The sequence below is a fragment of the Strigops habroptila genome, chromosome 1 (assembly GCF_004027225.2).
Source record: "Strigops habroptila isolate Jane chromosome 1, bStrHab1.2.pri, whole genome shotgun sequence".
Classification (NCBI taxonomy): domain Eukaryota; kingdom Metazoa; phylum Chordata; class Aves; order Psittaciformes; family Psittacidae; genus Strigops; species Strigops habroptila.
Genome location: NC_044277.2, coordinates 134,219,402 through 134,237,844, shown reverse-complemented (window position 1 = coordinate 134,237,844; position 18,443 = coordinate 134,219,402). Strand labels below are relative to the sequence as shown.

General features: G+C 42.1%; 1 protein-coding gene across 3 annotated transcripts in view; it reads left to right on the top strand.

Moving 5' to 3' along the window:
- The window catches only part of RFTN1 (raftlin, lipid raft linker 1), a 98,092-nt gene extending 81,069 nt beyond the window's left edge, over positions 1-17,023 (top strand). For all 3 annotated transcript variants that reach the window (XM_030498014.1, XM_030498005.1, XM_030498022.1), the window contains exons 8-10: positions 9,737-9,840; positions 11,246-11,327; positions 14,636-17,023. In XM_030498014.1, the coding sequence (XP_030353874.1) occupies positions 9,737-9,840; positions 11,246-11,327; positions 14,636-15,046 (597 nt within the window). In that variant the 3' untranslated portion in view covers positions 15,047-17,023. The remainder of the gene's footprint in view (positions 1-9,736; positions 9,841-11,245; positions 11,328-14,635) is intronic.
- Positions 17,024-18,443: the final 1,420 nt, after the last annotated feature.

Genomic DNA, 18,443 nt, shown 5'->3' with positions numbered 1-18,443 from the left:
AAAAACTGTTAGGAAAGGAATAGAGGGTGAAACAGCAAGCATGTACTACTACCTCCTATTCTATAGCCGTGATTTGACAGCAGCTTATTTCAGAAGGTTATGTTAGTTCTGAAATTGTTCGGAGAAGAACAGTGAGGCTCATCAGTGATGCAGACAGCTTCTGTGTTAGGAAGACTTTACATGGTGTGTCCTTTCAGCCTGGAAAAGAGAAGAGTTGCAGGGAATGGAATAGGTAGAGGTCTCCTAAATTGCGGGAGGCATGTATATAGGGATTGACTGTTTACCATCTCTTCCAGTATAAGAACTAAGGACCATCAAATGGGACTAGTCGTGGCCAGGTTCAAAGCAAACAGAAAGGAGATAATTCAGGTAATTCTTCATGCAGCAGATCTGTGGAACTCCTTTCTGGAGAATGCTGTGGGTTCGAGAAGTTTAGGTGGATGCGATGTTCTTTTTCCTTGACCTTACCTATCTCTGTGTTTATACAAGCATTTTAATTCAGATCAGGAGTGTGTTTGAAGTGAACCCCTGATCCTCCTCACTTAATATGCTTCACCTCACATTATAGAGTGGTCTCATGTTGCACAAACTGGATTACTTCCAGTAGAAACTAAACCAGATGTGCTGAGAGGAAATGCACAAAATATTTGGGGCAGGTATCTTACATGTGTGCCCTGATATATACTACTCTTCCTTAGCTGTCGCTTATAGCCATGTTTGAGGCAGCTTTCTGAGTTAAATGAATTCTTGGTCTGAATCAGTTTGACTCTTAGACAACCAGTGAAAGGTTCTCTGTCTCAGTAGGATAATGCAACAAAGTTACTATTATGGCCCCCATGCACCTCTTAGTTTGCTCTGTGTGGACACAAGAAAGTTCATCTCAAGCTACACGACAAGGACAGTATCTGATAATGCGAATCCAGTGGTGGCAGAGTGGTGACCAAACCACTAGGACACAGCAGAGGATTAACTTCTGTCAGGGCCTCCTGAAGCATTAGAGCTGGTAGGTGGAGTATCATTTGCTTTCAGTTCTAGCAATTCCATGGTGGAGACACAGCTGGTCAACAGATCAAGGAATCAACCTCCCAGTGCCATCTGGTGTGTCAAAAGATGCTGTACTGCTGCACACCATGTCTGTATGTGGGCTGACATGGAGAATCTCTTATTCTAGACATCAGATTTGGTATGCGCCGTTTCAGAAACTGACTGTTAGCACATACACAGCTTGTTAGTATGATCAGATTATTCTCAGCTGTAATTTAAAATTTGGATGTTGGGTGTTCCCTGGCAATTTTGCTCTTCTGAGATCAAGTGCCCTTCTTCTGGGGACATTATGAACGTGTTACCCACCATCATAAAAGTGGAAGAATAAGGAGAAGAAAAAGCTTGCTGAGGGAAGGAGATGGAGGTGTTGGGGAACTCTTGCAAAGGTCTTACCCGTTTAGAGGAAGAGCAGAGCTGACCACTTCTGGGTTTTTTTCCTGATGTTTAAATAACTGCCTGGCTATTTCATGCCTCACGCTTTCTGAGATAGCAAAGGTATAGGTAGGTAAAGTCATCGAATGAAAGAAAAACTGGAAGCCAGGGGATCTTTTGGGGCTTGCCCAGTGTCATACCCAGAAGACCAAGTCACCTCTCTGTTAAACCCAATTGGAATTCACCTTTATTTATCATAAATGTGGAATAATGCAGTGGCAGAGGAAGGGACTGTAAAGCGGGAGATGTAGAGGGAAGGAGATGGAGTTCAGTAGTGACTGATAGTAGTAGAAGATGTCCAAAAGCCAGTAAAGGCTTTATTTCTGAGTACTTCAAAGTATAATTACACAGAGATAGTTATGAAGCAGTGGAATGACTCATTTATGTAGACATTCTTATCTTTTTGGTATAGGTTCAGCTCTGATCCAGATTCACCTTTTTCATTTGTCATTTTTATTTGTACCAAGGCAGTGGAAGAAGTCCTGATGGGCAGCATGGCATAAATATATGACATAATGGATCCTTATTTTAAATTTGTATCGGATTTGATTATCTGGGTGAGCTATGGACTTGTTCAGATGTGGTCTGAACTGAACATAAATTTATTGTGCTGAGTGCCAATTAAGAAGAAGAAACAAACAAAAGAATCTCAACCACAACAAAAGAAGGCTGTTTTAAAAAGGAAGACATGTAGCATGTATCGATGCCCTTAGTAATAAACCAAGAACCTATCTGAATGAAAAGGTGAAGTTTTGCTGTTTAACCATAAAGGCAAAAGAGAGGGGTTGGCACATCTTTTGGCGGAGAAAGTGCCGCCTTTTTAATTGCTAAGGCTAATAGAGAAAACAAGCTGAACAGTGTGATGCACTCGGTATGTGTGTAAAATGTCAGTTTGTAGAGGATGTAAAGCTCGCAGCTGTCACAGTATGTGGTCCCGCCAAGCTGCAGACAGGATGTAATAGCTCTGAGTAATTTAACTCTTTCTTCTCTAGGTAGAGCTGTGGCATCCTCTGCAAATGACCACAGGACTTCTAATGACAAAATGCTGCTCTCATCGTTTATCACTTCAACTCTCAAAATGTCAGGGCATATTATTTCCACCGCAGCCTCTGAGATCTAGCCCTAAAACTTGTTTGATGGTTTTAATTCTGCTTGCGTAGGCAAATGTGGGTAGACAGTTCTGATTAATCAGAGCCTGCATGATTTCCCTCTTCCCAACTCTAATCTGTCACCTTTTCTTTCCCATTACCCAAGACAAAATAGCTAATACTGTCTTTAAAATTGAGTGCTATAACATTTATTTTAGATTTCTGCATTGATCTGCTTCTGAAGCCTTGTTAATTTTGAAAATACTGTCCTTAACTTACAGGTATTTTCTCATTGAAAATCTTCAGCTGGTGATTCATCACTTTTTTATTTTCTGCTATACCATATCTTTGGTGTACTGATATGAATTAAAATCTCAAATACATCACGGTGTTGCCATTGCCCTGGCAGAATTGAATGGGGTCAGCGTCTGCTGTAGACACTGTAAACCTTTTAAAGTGCGACGTATCAAAGACTTAAAAATTATCTCTGCTGAGCTTAGGTTGCAAGTTGCCTTAATGTAAGCCTTGGAACAAATTCTCTGGAAATGAGGATTTGATTTGTCTGCAAATCTGATTTAGGTCGTATGTCAGCTAAGCTATGTTCTGCAGTCTCTGGCCGTGGGAGAAAGGCATGACCAGGTCAGCAAAGGAACTGAGGGCAATGGGCATGAAAAGCAGTTGTGTGTGTGACCCTCTTTGCCACCCAAAGAACATCCAGGTTGTCTGGGCATAGTATTTCATCATTGTGCCCCTTGTTGCTTTTTAAGAAAAGCTGAAAAAACCCCTTCAGGAGCCTGTTCTCTCCAGAAGGTTTTCATAATTCTTGTTTCATTCTTTTCATGTAAGAAATGAAAGCAGCATATATACGTATGTATTTGTCTACTGAACTTAGTAGACATATGTTCTAGACAGGATTTAAATCCACAGGCTAATCTTTCTTTGGTCTTGTTGATAAATTTAGTAATAAAATCTAGCAATATGAACTTGAAACTTCCCTGATGCTTTCTTGTGGCACTGGCAGTATTGAACATGTAACAAGGTGAATGCTTCTTCCAAGTGAATAAAGGGCATTTGAAGTAAACAGGCAGAGAAGTGCAGGATTTAAAACTGTATGAGTAAAAAAAATCACATCCTATCTATCTGTCACAGTTTGCTTAGGTTTCTGGCAAGATCAGAGAGAAGAGTTAGTTCTCTGCTCACCCATAAAATCTTTCAGGAATAAGTGAGCATACCAGATCTCAATTTTCCGTTTAAAAACAAGCTGAGAAAAAGCATTCCAGTCCTCTTTTATGCTTTATAAAAAACCACACAGGGCACAAGTCATGTTTCTTTTTCCCCAGCAGGCCACCTTTAGCCAGGCGGTAGTGCCCTGCCTGATGTGCCTCTTTGACCCTGTGCTGCTGCCAGGCAGGTTTGAGAGGAGCCTCAGCATTTTGAGGGGCACAGGAAGCAGGTGCTGGGACCCCATCAATCGCATATGCAGCCTGTATATATATGAAGGGCAGTGCCAAGGTGTGCTCCCATGATGCCTGGAGCAGCAGCAGTAGAGGGTCTGTCCATCTGCTGTGTTTCTCACATGGAGATAGATTATTAGCTCCATAATGGAGTGGGGCACATGGCTTTTGTGCAAAAGCCAAAGTTTTTTTGAGAAAAAATTATAACCAAAGGAAATTATGTTGGGGAAGCTGTATGGAGATGAAGTTCAGGTTAGATATAAGGAAGAAGTTCTTTACTGTGAGGGTGGTGAGGCACTGGAACAGGTTGCCCAAAGAAGCGGTGAATCCCTGGCAGTGTTCAAGGCCAGGTTGGACGGGGCCTTGGGCGACGTGGTCTAGTGTGAGGCATCCCTGCCCATGGCAGGGGGTTGGAACTAGGCGATCTTAAGGTCCTTTCCAACCCAAACCATTCTATGATTCTGTGATTAAGCTGTGTGTGGTAAGGCACCCTAAAGTATACAAGTTCTCAGGTTTTTCTGTCTTGGTTTTTTTCCCCAAAACAGCTGATGGACAAACAGTGACATCGGCACACACCTTAAGGTATGGTGTGCACAAGTGTTGCAGGAATCATGAAACTAAAAGTGCCAGAGTTATTTAAGAAAATGTACTGATGGATTGATAGATCACATTTAGTTCTTGTGCTTTGCGGCCAATTATTTGGAGTTGTCCTACCTATCACGTATATGCTACCTGTGTACTGGTTAAGTTTAACACATTTCATAAGATGCTGCTGTGCTTCCTTTGTGAAGAACCCTCCATGTCAACACGTTCACCTTGTGAAGCTTTTGCTACCTATCCTGTGCTTCTATAGATGCAAAGTTGTGTTGCTATGCACATGTGTTCCTGTGTTACAGGTGCAGGCAGTATCAGGAGCACTCAAACCTTTTTGTTAGTTTATACATACACTAGAAAGTCACATTTGCATCCACAGAAGCCACTGAGAGAAGCGGCTTTTGTGGGCATAGGAGGGCTTTTTGGTTGTTTTTTATTTTACCCTAGACATGGAAACAGATGTGAATGCTGCTCAGCAGCCTGTGTGTGTATGGAAATTGTGACTGGATACATCTGAATCACAGAAAAGCTGTCTTAACAGGATGCTACCCCATATAGTGTTACAGCCTTATATTCTCAAAAATATTTCACAGTGCATGAATTCACATATATTAACTAATCATAAATAACTCTGCATTACATATGCCCAGAATAATGTGCAAAAAGCCTGTCAGTGGACTTATTTTTTCCCTTTTTTCTGTAAACTTCCCACCAGGGTCCCAATTTGGCAGCTAGTCTGTGTTAGTCACTGACCTATCTGCTGCCAAAAGCCGCTGGTGGTTTCTAAGGGTGCAGGAGGCATCCCACACTCCTCTGCTATACAGCTAGTAGATGGGTAGCAAGTGTCTGCTAGCAAGGTGCTATCATGTATTACACGTGGAAATTTAGGAGCAGCTCAATACTAGAGGAGCACGGTCCAACTTTTATTGCTGAAACACTTGTGAAACTTCTCTTTTGCTTCCAGTGAACATTTTTAATGGATCGATAATGTTATATTGTTAGCAGAAATTACCTTCTGGTAGAAGGCTGAAGGGAAAAAGGCAAATAATTCACAAATTTAAAGCTCAGATTTAGGCCACTTGTCGGCTGTGTTACTGCAAACATAAAACATTTGCAGCATGCTTTTACCAGGTCATTCATGCACAGCCCATATATTCAATTTCTCTCATTTTATTTTCCGTCTTTTCCACTAAGGTGCAAGTCCTGCCTTCACCACTTCCTCTTCCTCCCTTCAGTGCCCTAGGAGAGAAAGCCCTGGGCTTTGGCAGTGCTGGGAACTGGTGAGCAGCCCTGGCTGGGGTGCACGTTGTCTCCCTCGTGGGCTCTCCCCTCTGTTATTTCTAAGAGCTGGGTTTGAACGCACTGTCTGTTTTCCCCAACAGTAGGTTACACTTCCAAAGCGACTCGTGTTTTTTACTTCCCATCCTCTTTGCCATCTGTCTGTAGATCTTAGTACACAGTCTGTTAGGATTTGCAGATAAAGGTTTTATTAAGAGTTATTTAATGGGATTTTCAATCTTCCGCTCTTTTATCCACGCTGGAAAAAATATTAAACAGTGAAAATCCACAGCTGCCTTGTAACTCAATCACATTCACTCAACCTGGGGAGGAATGATTTCTAAAGAACTTCTGTCTCACAAGAGCTTAGTAGTTGTTTTGTTTATAATCTTGTTGTGGTTCAAATTGCTGCACTAGAGGGGACAAAGGACAGAAAAATGGTTAATGCAGTTGTTTGTGTGGCTTGCCCTAGATATTATCATCACCATTTTTTAATCGTTTCCTTTTTTTCTTTTCTTCTTTTTTTCCTAATGAGCAGAAGCAACTGTGAAAGGAGAAATTGCTGAAAACAAACAGTACAACTATAAAAAAAGTGAATTCTTTTCATCTGATGCAAGTCAAGGGAAAAACCTAGCTCAATATGCTCTGGCTTCTTGACACTCAAGGTGTGATCAGAGATTACTTATCATCCACAGGAGAGTGGGAAGCAAGTTAATTAAAATTTTCCACCCTTTCACTGAATGAAATGTCTCCCAGTTTGAGACGCATTATTTGAACACTTCTTTTTCAGTAGAGCATACTTTCTACTTCTTCTGGTGTTCAAATCCGATATTTGCTACCTAGAAAGAGCATTGCAATTTCATCTTACGGATCTCTGTTTGACATTTTATTTCCATTGTCTCAAATAATAGTAGATAAAATAGTTTCAATTATTGTATTAAATATAAATTCAATACGACTCTTTTCCTCCCTACTCGTCCCCCAGTGCATTGTTTGTTTAGAAGCGTTTTTGCTTTGGAAAGCATTTAATATGACACCAATTAAAGGTCTGTGTGACCATGACTCCTGCTGGCACACAAATTCCAGTCCTGGGATAGGATTACAGCCGATGATTCAGGAGGGGGAGGGAAAAGTCATTTCTTGTCGTCTTAAAGAAAGCTTCAATTATCTGTATTTGCAAGTAAGGAGCTTGAAGCTCCTATGAATTACACCTGTTTATTCAGGAGTGACTCCTTTCTCTTGTCTGTCATCTTCAACTGCAGCCAATTATGAGAAGTAGCTTATTCCGCGGGGACCTGGGGAAGAGATGTGGTGTCTGACACCAGCACAGCGTCCTGCGGAGTCAGAGTTTGTTAAGGAGCATGTGGAGCTCAGAGGAGATGTGCACCTCTGCATTCATTACACTGCCTTCCCTCCAAGCAGCCGAGCACGCAGATTGGAGCGTTGGGTACCAGCACACAGGAAAATCAAGTCACCTTTTTTGTAACAGTTGTACAGCACTCATTCCCTAGAGATTTTTACATTTCCAGGTTTAAAAAAAGTAAAATATGTAAGCCTGCCTTTAATTTAATCTTGGATTTATTTTCTGAAAACGTTACACTTTTGAATGTGCTTACCTGCTCTTTTCCTTTCTGCACCATTGGGATTGTGAAGTAGAACATCATCTGCTGCAGATGATGCTTAACCCTGACAAGTCAGACAGGTCCAAAGCCAGTTGTGTCTCGCTGCTCAGAGCCTGCAGGGACAGTGGGGCTGTGGCAGGAGTGATGGCGCGTCCCTGAAACAATTTGGCTTCTGCAGCAGCCAAATGAGCTCTGCGTGGTGTTGATGTCCTTCCTCATTGCCCTAATCTCCCTCTGATTTGTGATGTTTGTTGCACATCCTGATGGAAGGAGAAGGTTCTCCATGCTAATCACCAACCTTAGGCAATGAATTCAAAATAGAAATCCTCTTTGCCACATAGGATGTTGCTTGGGGCACAAACAAGGTCTGCTGTGCCAGTCTTTCCTGACTTGCTAGTCTTCCACCTCCTAAATGAGTGAGCTCCTTGTGGTTTTTCCTCCAAACACTGTTTGATGGAGGAATGTTTTGGTCAGGTCCTTTTATACATTCTTCCAAGCACCTCATGGCAGGCTTGTGATGGTGGATGCTCTGACCTTAATGCTTATGTTGCATATTTTCATCTTTGTTTTTGGAAGGCGTTGTTGGCCAGACTTACGAGTCTCAGTGTGTTATTAATGTGTTTTCTTGAGACATTAGCTCTTAAAGGCATCTTGATATGTCAGAATTTTTGCATTACCCTTGGATGCTCTATTTTAAAAACTGGAAAGAGGGGAAAATATGCGTCTTATGGGGAGAAATGGGAGTCTGAGGAGATGCTAAATTTACCATGATCACAGCTATAGTATAAGTCCCTATTGCTTCAGAGGACATGAGTGGTATTGCTCCCCTCTTGCAGGGCATCTCTTTCCTCTCCTGGAGTTAGCAGTTCTGGTCTTTACATGGTGATGTTGTAAAGCAGCAGTATCTCTGTCAGTCCCTGAAAGCCTCTGTACAGAAATTAGAAGTGCTTGCACTATGTGGAGTAGAGTTTTTAAATGTCCTCCTTTTTAAGCAGGAGTGATACAGATTCTTCAGCTATTTGCATTTGTAGTCATGATCAGGTTTTTAATAGGTATAGTCAAACAGTCACTCAGTTATAAAGGTACCAAGTGACCTAAATTATATTTGTTAGAAGAAAGGAATAGCTGAGATTGGAATTCACTAAAATGCCTTAAAATAACTACAGAAGGATTTGGATTAGTTCTGATCAAATGACTATTTTATTACTGTGGAATAAATGGATTTTTTTGGAGCTTCAGAGCTATTGTGCCTTACCCAGTGTTGAGAATTGGCAGTTAAAGCTCCTTGCATGCACATGAAACCAGTGTGAAGTGCCTGAGCTTTTTGGCAAGTGTAATTGTTATTCCAGTGGAATATAGTAACATTTGTAGAGACTGGTAGTTACCATCTCCCTGATTTGTGTTTGTTAAGATTAAAAGCTACTAAACGTGCTCTGGCATCTATTTGTTAAATTACTGGACGTCAAGTAGACACCTCACTGGAGCAATCTTTGTTGAAAGCACCAGTGGTTCTCTGTGTGCGAATTACAGGGCCTGCCATTCAGCAGAAGGAGAATTAGCAAGGCTCTGCTGGGTTGATTGCAGCTGGAGCCAGACTTTGCACTAAAAGGCAACGCTTTTGGTCTCACCCACGGATTTCCTGATTCAAAATAACAAGGAAGCGAAGCGTCTTTGTGGGTGATAAAAGCAATAGACCTGGACTTAGGTTTTGTTTCTGTGGTTGTTGGCTATTTTGCTTTTGATCCATCACGATAGAGTAACCTGGTACTCTATTGTGATTTTGGTACAGATCTCTAGGATTTACTCTAGCCTAGACAAAAACAAAACCTGAGCAAAGCAGAGTTGTAGTTTTTTAACTACATGAATGTCTTTTTGCCTAGGAGGAGGTAATTGATAACATACAAGGAATCTGTCCTGTTCAGATCTGGAGTCATCTAAAGCTAGATGGATGACTCAGGCAGTGTGAAAACAAGATCACAGATGTTTACCGTTTCAAACTAACTCATTTAACACTTGGGATGTATGGACGAATGGTTCTGTGTCTGATGGTTTTGATCGTTTTCCTTCCTGCCGAGCTGAACACATAAAGTGACCCACTTCACTACAGAAACCCTTTCTCCCTCTCAGAAAACACACACGTGTTTTTTCTTAAGGGTTTTTTTTCACGTCAAACTGAATGTCACACTTCCAGTGATGATGCTAACTGTTGATTTTTCTTTCCTAGGGAGTTGAAGTGCAGACAGACTACGTTCCGCTGCTGAATTCCCTTGCCATGTATGGCTGGCAGCTGACGTGCGTGCTTCCTACTCCCATTGTGAAGACAAACAGGTAGGGAGGGGTGGGCGCTGCCTTTCGGCCAGGGCAGTTGCTGTTGGAGCGCTGCAGTTTGTGCAGTCAGTGCGGATTCCCCCGCATGCGTGCAGTAGCTGCCTGTGCAGACTCTGCTGCAGCTCTTCTATGGGTTTTCTGAGCCTCACAAGCTACATGTGGCAGGAAACACATGGCCACAGGTGTCAAAACACTGCAAGGTGGCAGTGTGGTTTCTGCGCGAGTTTTCTGGGTATTGTCTCTGCCTCTCTCTAAACTCCTTGACTATAAAATTCATGCTCTGGATCTCCCAGTAACTCCTCTTAGAGCAAAGACAAAACGTGTGGTAGTGTTTGGAGTGAGATGTTGCCTACCTGAAGAAAAGTAATTTTATTCGTAATCGATGTCTTTAATGCTGCTGATACACATGGTCTAGCTGAGCAGGGCCATGTGAGACTGGTGTTTCATTACTCTAGTGGCCTTGTTTGCATACATAATCATTGTGCAGTCTACTTCGCTATTATTAATATTCTGGGGTTTTAAATATAAATGCAAGTAATTTAAAAATACTCCTCATAACTGTGGTGAAAAACAATTATCCCACTTGTTAATCATGAAGATGGCGCTTTCTGAGCTTTCACTGGTCAGGAATATATTTCTATATATACACCAATATAATCAGTCATGATTTTTTTTTGATCTTAAAAGAGTAAAAATATGCCCGGCGCTTTAGGAGATCTAGATGGAGACTACTCCTACACATGAACCCCTAAAAAGTAAAGGCCATCTGTGCTGGGAGAAAAACAGTATTTAAGTTTTTCATATATATTTAAATGTAGGAATGAACAGAAAATCACAATTATGGTTTGTAAGCCCTGTCTCTTAAAGGTATATCTGGTTTTCTCTCTCTTCTAGCTTTCTGAATCCCTTTCATAACTTCAGTAACACAGGTCAGGTTGGCAGTGCAGAAGGGTACCCACTCAGTCTAACCACTGGTGGCATTTGGTTGTGCCTCCTGCCATGCTGCAGACCTCTAGGGAGCACCCAGCCCCATTCCAGATCAGTGCTCCGCGAGGGAGGGAGCACTCCGGTGTCCCTGAGACACTGCCGCACACAGGCACTGGAGCACTTGGGTTTCTTGCTTTTCATTCCAAACAGTTTATTCTGTGCTTTCACACTAATGCTAAAACATTCAGCAAAAGTATGTCTCAGGCTGACAGGCTGTATCAGGCTGAACAGTTGCTCTTTTTCTCCCCCCAAAATACCATGCTGCTCAAAGACGCTGGGGACAGGGAGTGTTTAGGTCATTCTTCATTTTGTTGTTCTTTGACCTGCAGAAATAAATGACTGAGATGGATTTTCACTTTGAATGATGCTGGATGTGAATTTAATTCATTCTCAGGAGTGTGCATTTGTTTCTTTTCAGGGAGGGAAATTTATCTACAAAGCAAATTGTATTTCTTCAGAGACCTTCCTTGCCCCAGAAAGCAAAGAAGAAAGAATCTAAGGTAAACAACCTTCAGTTCCTGGTTTCTTTGTCTTTTAGTTGGTGGTACTTTAATATTGTAATTTATTTCCTATTGAAGTAAAAATGGCCTATTCAACATTTCTCTGATAGAGTAGCAAGACATAAAGAACCAAACTGTTCATATGAAAGAAACAAAAAATGCTCAACTGCTGTGAAAGCTCTTATATTTCATGCTGTGCTGAACTCATGGCAGCAAAAGAGACGTAGATTTCTCTTCGCATAAACTGGCCATAAACCTCCATATGTGATCTAAAATTCTCTGCCCATGTTCACTGCCTGCAAGGTGAAGCCAGTACTATTTTCTCTCACTCATTGCCTGTCTTATCTGTTTAAACTGCTCTTTCTTGCTTGCTCTGTGTTTGGGTAGAGCCTAGCACAATGTAGGCCTGATCTTGGCTGGTGTTTCTGTCTATTGTGTGAATGTTAATGAATTCTACTTGAGTTGAAAAAATAAAAAAGCCTGAATCCAACTAAATTATCCAAGAACGTAGCTGGCAGCTAATGGTGTGTGTATGTGGATACACACATGTATTCCCATTTCCATTTTAAATGTGTATCTGCGGGAACCCCTGCCCAAACCTGTCACGCTATTACCGCTGAGAGGGAAGTAGAAGGACTGGAAACGGGGCAAGTGCTGACCTTCCACCAGTGCTCGAGTTTGCCTTGCCCTTTCAGTACGCAGGGGTCAGGAAAGCCAGGTGAAGTATGGAAAAGACCTCTGGAACCACATGATGAAAAGGCTGCTAATGAATACAGCCTTGTTGTTACCCTAGTTCTGTGTGCTTTGGCAAGTGCTGGCTAGTCCCGCGTCACCGGGAAGAGCAGTGAGTCGAGGCCTGCAGAAGCTGATGGGGAACGCTAAGCAGAGCTGAGCACTAGCAGCATTTTACCCAGCATTTCAAATAATGACAGATAGTTTTCATCTGTAAAGCCCTCACTGTTTTGGAGCCTGGTTCCGTGGAAGTCATCTTTTAGAGACCGTGGAAACTGGGAGCGTGTTTGAACTGGCTGAAGTAGGGGAGAACCACTGGGAGCGTGACACTGTGATTTAGGATTTACCCTCTCTCATTAGCAAAGCTGGAGCCCGGAGTATTCTGTGAACGTGTTACAGAGCCCATCTTTCTTGTTTTTCCTCTTTGTTTTCAAGTGATTAAAGGGGTCTTGGTATGAAGGTTGGAATGCCTGTATTTGGTCATTCTTGAAACCACACTGTGTGTGGTTTTAATGGAAGGGGTGGGAACCTATAAGTGATTGTACATCTTCAAGTAGAGAAATCAGTCTGATAGTGATTTCTTGTGTTACAATAACAAATACATACCATCCAGATGACTCAAAGCTTTGTTTAAATTTTTTCATTCGGGGATATGAAAACTTATTTAACAATGTCTGGTTGACAAAACAAAGGATTTACTCGTTGACAGTATTAAATATACAGACATATTTGAGGGCAGAATCACTACAGCACATTTTCATACTGAAGGTCAAGGGAAAATGGGGTATGTGGATTATAGTTATATAAAGAAATGTAAGACTGGTTCTACATCTGTACGTGGTTGTTGCCAGTCACATCAAAGATGCCAAACCTAGCATTTGGTTAAGTTGCTGAATATTCTGCACATATAATGTCACAGGCTCTCAGGGGTTTTTTTAACTTGTGACATGGCATGTCTGAAATGGTTACAGATAACCGCTCGGAGGGGGGAAATTGTCTGATAAAATTAAAAGGATATTGCAGTGTTGGAAACTGACCCATCTTTTCTATGCACACCAACCACCTGCTGTTCAGTTTAGCCGGAGGAACAGAAAAGGAAACATGCAAGGAGTGGTACAACTTATTTTTCTCTTCAGTCAGACAGAAGTACTCATATTAGTGCAATATCCAGTCAGTAATGAGATAATCGTGTTCATTCACTTTGTACAAAAGTAATGCTTATGTCAGCAGAAGCTGGCTGTTTGCATGTTTGTGAAATACAATATAAATACCTGACGAAGTATACACACATTTGCACATGCACAGAATCTCCTGCAGTTTGATCTTTGTCACATTTAGGGCCCTGACCTTACCTTCCGCTGAAGAGAGCTTTGAGTTAAAGGGGAGTTGTAGGTGCCCAGCACTTCTGCAAGTCAAAGAGGAAAACACTCTGGTGTCCCTGAATTTGAAACAGTTGAGCTCTAGAACCGAGATACTGTCTTTCCTCTCTCTCTAAACTGTAATGATATGTAAGCAAAAGCTTGCTCCCTCTAAGTAAAACCAAGAAGAATCTGGTGAAAGCAAATTTCTACTTTTTTTCCCTTTTTACATTAAGTTCTGGCTAGCAGAAGGAAAGAGAATCGCTCCAGCTTCATAATCTAATAAACTTAATAGGTTTTGAATGGCTTTTTGATTAAGGAATAAATAGCTAGATCAAAAATTTATGAACACAAGTCCTTCGTTGGACCAACTTCAGCACAGACATGGTTGCACTGGAGGAAACAGCTTTTGGACCACAGCTGAATTTGCTGAATATCCTGATGAGAGTATTTATGCCACCCAAACATCACCTCTTAATCCAGGCCCGAGTTCCCATCACCTTGGACACGGCTGGCACAATGGTTGTGCGCATTCACGTGTACTTACTTAGCAAGCTTGTGCAGGCTGGCACAGAGGTGGCTTGGAACATGGTCTGCCTTTCCTTGGGAAGGACCAGTTATTTGTTGACAATGAAGCAGATCTGTTAGTGGCATGTTAGCCTTTGTGTATGTTACACCTGTCAAGTCAAGGATTTCAAGGTACTGCTAGTTCCCTATTTTAGTAGTTAAAACAGTTCTGAAGGGGCAGCTGTGGTAAGTCTTATGGCAAGTGCTACAAGAGGCAGCTTCATGCTTTCTTATCTAAGAAAATTCCTACAAGTGGTACAGAATATTTTAGTGTTTGGGTATAGTCTTGGGTATGGTGTTAGTTCTGCTGCTAACCTAGTGAAAAATGCTGGAATAACGTCACAGGATTGCTTCCTCTGTAGGCCTCAGTGGTGACACAGCGTGGGGAGTGGTACCCACTAGGCATATGAAAGAGCAGAAGCAGAATGCATCACAGTCTCTTCTCTCTGTGTAATAGATATATCCGTGTAGGCACAAATGATCTTAAGCTGTCCAATTTAGTCATGCAATCTTTTTTTGATCTTGGGTCTTTTTGGTCAAACTAGTCTTTGAATTAAAACTAAATAATGAAAACTCTTCTACTCAGGAAAGTAAATGTCAGTGTGAGAGTCTCTCTAATGATGTCTTAACATTTGGGTCTCTTATCTGTAGTTTCACTGGAGGTTCTCCAAAGATGACATGCACAACAAACAAATGAAGAATTCCACAAAGGCTAAACTAAGTGCTAGGGAGAAGCAAAAGGCAGAGGAGAAGCAGGAATTTGAAGTCACGGAGAACACAAGAAACTTAGAAGCACAAATCTCAACAGCAGCCAAGCCTGATCCAGAACAGCACCTGGATGATGTCATAGACTTGGGCGATGAGGTAGCTGGGACCAACGACAGAGGAACCCATCACGACGGGGCATCAGAAGAAACCTGTCCTGCCAGTTGCGATACTGGTGACAGCAATGCGCAGGTCTGCCTCAGCCAGAGCACGGCTGAGCAGGTCACAGAGCAGGGACACTGTGCTCCAGCGTCGGATGGCTGCAGCGGTGGGGACGTGTACAGCTGCTGTGAATAAGACCCACATTTGGAGAATCCTGTGAGTTGCTGATACTTTGCTAAGAGAAAAGAACAGATTTTGCTGATCACCATCGCTCACGCCATTGCTCAATTCAGCATTTCTTTGGCATTGTACTTCCTTTGCTCCTTAGCACACCAATATCTTGATGTTTTAAGTAACTCCAGGGCCCGGGCTTTCTAACCCACAGAAATTAATTGCAAGATTCCATCTGCTGTACAGAGTGGGAAATGCCCTACGCCATCTCCTAGAGCTGCACTTGAGATTAAAAAGCAAGGTCAGAAAACATACTTGGGTTTTTCTGTGGGCAACCTTAGCAAAGTAGGTTTGCATCTAGATCAGGGCAGACAGTCCACTCAGATCTTACTCTGTAATACTTTCTTGTCCACGTATCTTTGCTGGAGAAGTTATTGTGCCATATGTTATTTTGTCATTAAGCTTGTAGTGTCATGGAAATGGTATTTGGACTTAAACAGGCTGAAATGGGAAAGCGTAGGTAAGATGGCTGTTACTTATATTTATCTCAAATAGCATACTTACTGATGATACTCTCTTCTGAGTTTTATTAACTCCTGCAGATCTTTAAGCAATGAGCAAATCGTGTATCTATTTTAGGCACTCTGGGTAAACAAACCCCCGGGTACCTTTGTGTGAGGCAGACAATTCCAATATAAAATGCAATTTGCTATCTGCTCACGTTTCTGTTCTCTTTGCCAGTCAACAGTTCATCAGTAGCGTGGGGGCTTCAGAAGATAGAAAGACAGGAAACAAAAAAGCAGGTAAAATGTGCTGCTTTCAGTAGCTATCATCACTAAAATTGGAATGAGATGTTACCTCGTGCCCCTTCCAGGTAGTCATGCACCACTTCCTCACTGTTATGGGAACTTAAATTGTACACAGGGGTCAGTACCCAGCAAATGTCACTAAATGACCTTACACATACCTTAATAGAGGGGGTTTTATACAAGTAACCGTATTTTTGGACTGATGCCTAACAGAATTCTGTAAAATTACCAACATTTTTATGTTTGGAGCTACATTAAAATATTTACAAGTGAATGTATATGTGTAATATAGTTTCTGTGCCAATGTTCTCCAAGTACTTCAGTATTCCTAAAAATGTAGGAAGTAGTGGTTTCTCTCTTCTTATCTGCCTTCATCCCAGTTTAGAAGTGGTCAAGTAATTTGGTAATAAAGTGAGAAATACATTTTAAATTCCCCTGCTTTTGTTGTTTTTAAAGCAAGAGCTCTGTAAGCATTTTGCTGGTTTTACCCTTGCCTGATTTGTGCCTGATAATTTCCCTCAGTCTTCAAATCAAAATGCTGTATGTACAAAGAACTGTGTTCTGTATCATCAGATGCGCGCCTCGAGTGGCTCAAAAGCATCTTCCACACCTCAAAATTATACAGTTGGCAGAACATTGCAGAGAAGGGAAAAATCACACCACTTTGAATATTCATCTGATTGGGCCAACAGCACTCAAGTTGAAACCATTCGATTTCACACATACAAGGCACAGTGTGGGGGTTTTCATTGATTAAAGAGTTTTTCTGGTTTTAATGCAGTGGTTTAACCCCAGGACTGGAAGTAACTTCAGTTTCTGCTGGTATTTTTCAATTATTTCGTTCTGCTGCTTGAGATTAGACTGGAGCTCCAGTAGCCTCAAAAATAGGTTGTTTCGGTTGTTCTACTTAGGTGCAAGGTCTCTGCTCTGTACAGTTTTAAGTACTTCTTTGCAAATTTTATTAGTGTAAGATCCTTCTACTGGTGGTTTCTATTTCAAGGACTCGCTTTGTATGACTCTTGTTTTAAAACTCGCTATATTCAATGAACATTTTACTAGTAGAAAGTGTTTCAGTAGAGCAAACTCTCCAAAGTATTTGGAATAGAAAGTGTTTCTTGGATTGCAGTTTGACCTTGTGTGACTGGATCCCAACTGCTTACAAAACTAAAGAGAAATAAAGGTCATGAGGAGATTTCTTACTTGTGGTACTTGCGCAACTGCCAATAATTTGTCCCCAAAGGGAGGAACTGGGCATGTCTAAGTGGTGGTGAAGGGAAGCTCCTTACTACCAAATAGCAGTAGTTACTAGCGCTACAGAACTGGCTACTTGGTTTTCCATCAGCTGTCTGACAGAGCATGTCATGGTCTGTGGGAAAGTTGCACTTGTGTAAGTGAAAGCTCAATTTAAACCTTTGTTTCCATAAATGCCGAGTGGCTTAGGGTTGGGGGAGATTGGAACTTTCACGGGGTTTCAGTTTAAAAAGGGCAAATGGTTTTGGTTTTATAGTTGCATAATCAGTTCTGACTTTGAATCGTGGCTCTGCGGCTGCTCTGTGCATCTTATCTCAGCTGCCTTTGCCACTGGAGGCTTGATAAAGCAAGACCACCAGAGTGGTGGAGGAAGCGAAGGCAAGCAGTCGTGCCTTTATCTGCAGTATGAATGGAGAAGAGAAAGGGCTGGCCCAGGGATTAACTCCTGTGTCTGAAAACCTGACCAATGCGGCGAGACTGTGTGTGGCTGCAGTGGTGCAGCCTTAACCTTCAACTCGTGGTGGGGCTCAGGGCTCCGTGCTGACTTCTCACTCTGCGGAGTAGCCACAGTTACTCTGAGCCACTGGCTCCGCAGTGGGCTTTGTCACCCCAGCAGAAGGCAGAGAGAGAAGCCAGGCCCTTTCTTTTCCCATAGAGAGCCACCATTTTAAGCCCAACCTATTTTTTTCCTCCAAACTAGGCAGAATCTCCCAGTAAGGATGCAAACCTTGCCATGCCTCTCTTGAAGGGAAGGAGGCTCCAGTGAGTACTGCCAGCAGGCATGGGGAAGAAATGGATGGGTGGTGTTACCATGTGTTACCAATGGTTACGCTGGCTGATGACAGAAGCACGATAGAACACACAAGTGTCACACTGGTGTTATTTTACCATGAATGTGTCCTAGTTAGACCAACAGGATTCATGTGTGTAGGCCAGTCTTTGAAGGAGGAGGAATTACGCACACCGGTGTTCAGAGCAAGTGGTCATCTGGACAGTGGTTGTTAAATGGGATGAGTTCAGTGGAGAAAATCCAGCTTGGACAATGAAGAAATGCTGGTGGGTGAATGAAGATGGCAAAGAGGAGTGGCTGAGTTGAATGAAGGATGGAAAAGGGGGTTTGCATTGAATCAGCGGGGGGCAGGAGGGCAGAGCTGTGGTGGGGAGAAGTCCAAAACATTGAAGGATCGTCAAGAAAACAGTGTCTGTAGTTTAGGAGGCGTTAAATGCACAAACAATTTGACTGGCACTTCATCTTGCATATTTTCGTTATTGGATCTGTACACTCGAAAACAGTGTAATTGAAATAGCTCAAAGTAGTTTTAACATATGCATAGAAATGAAGCAAAGTATAAAACAATGTA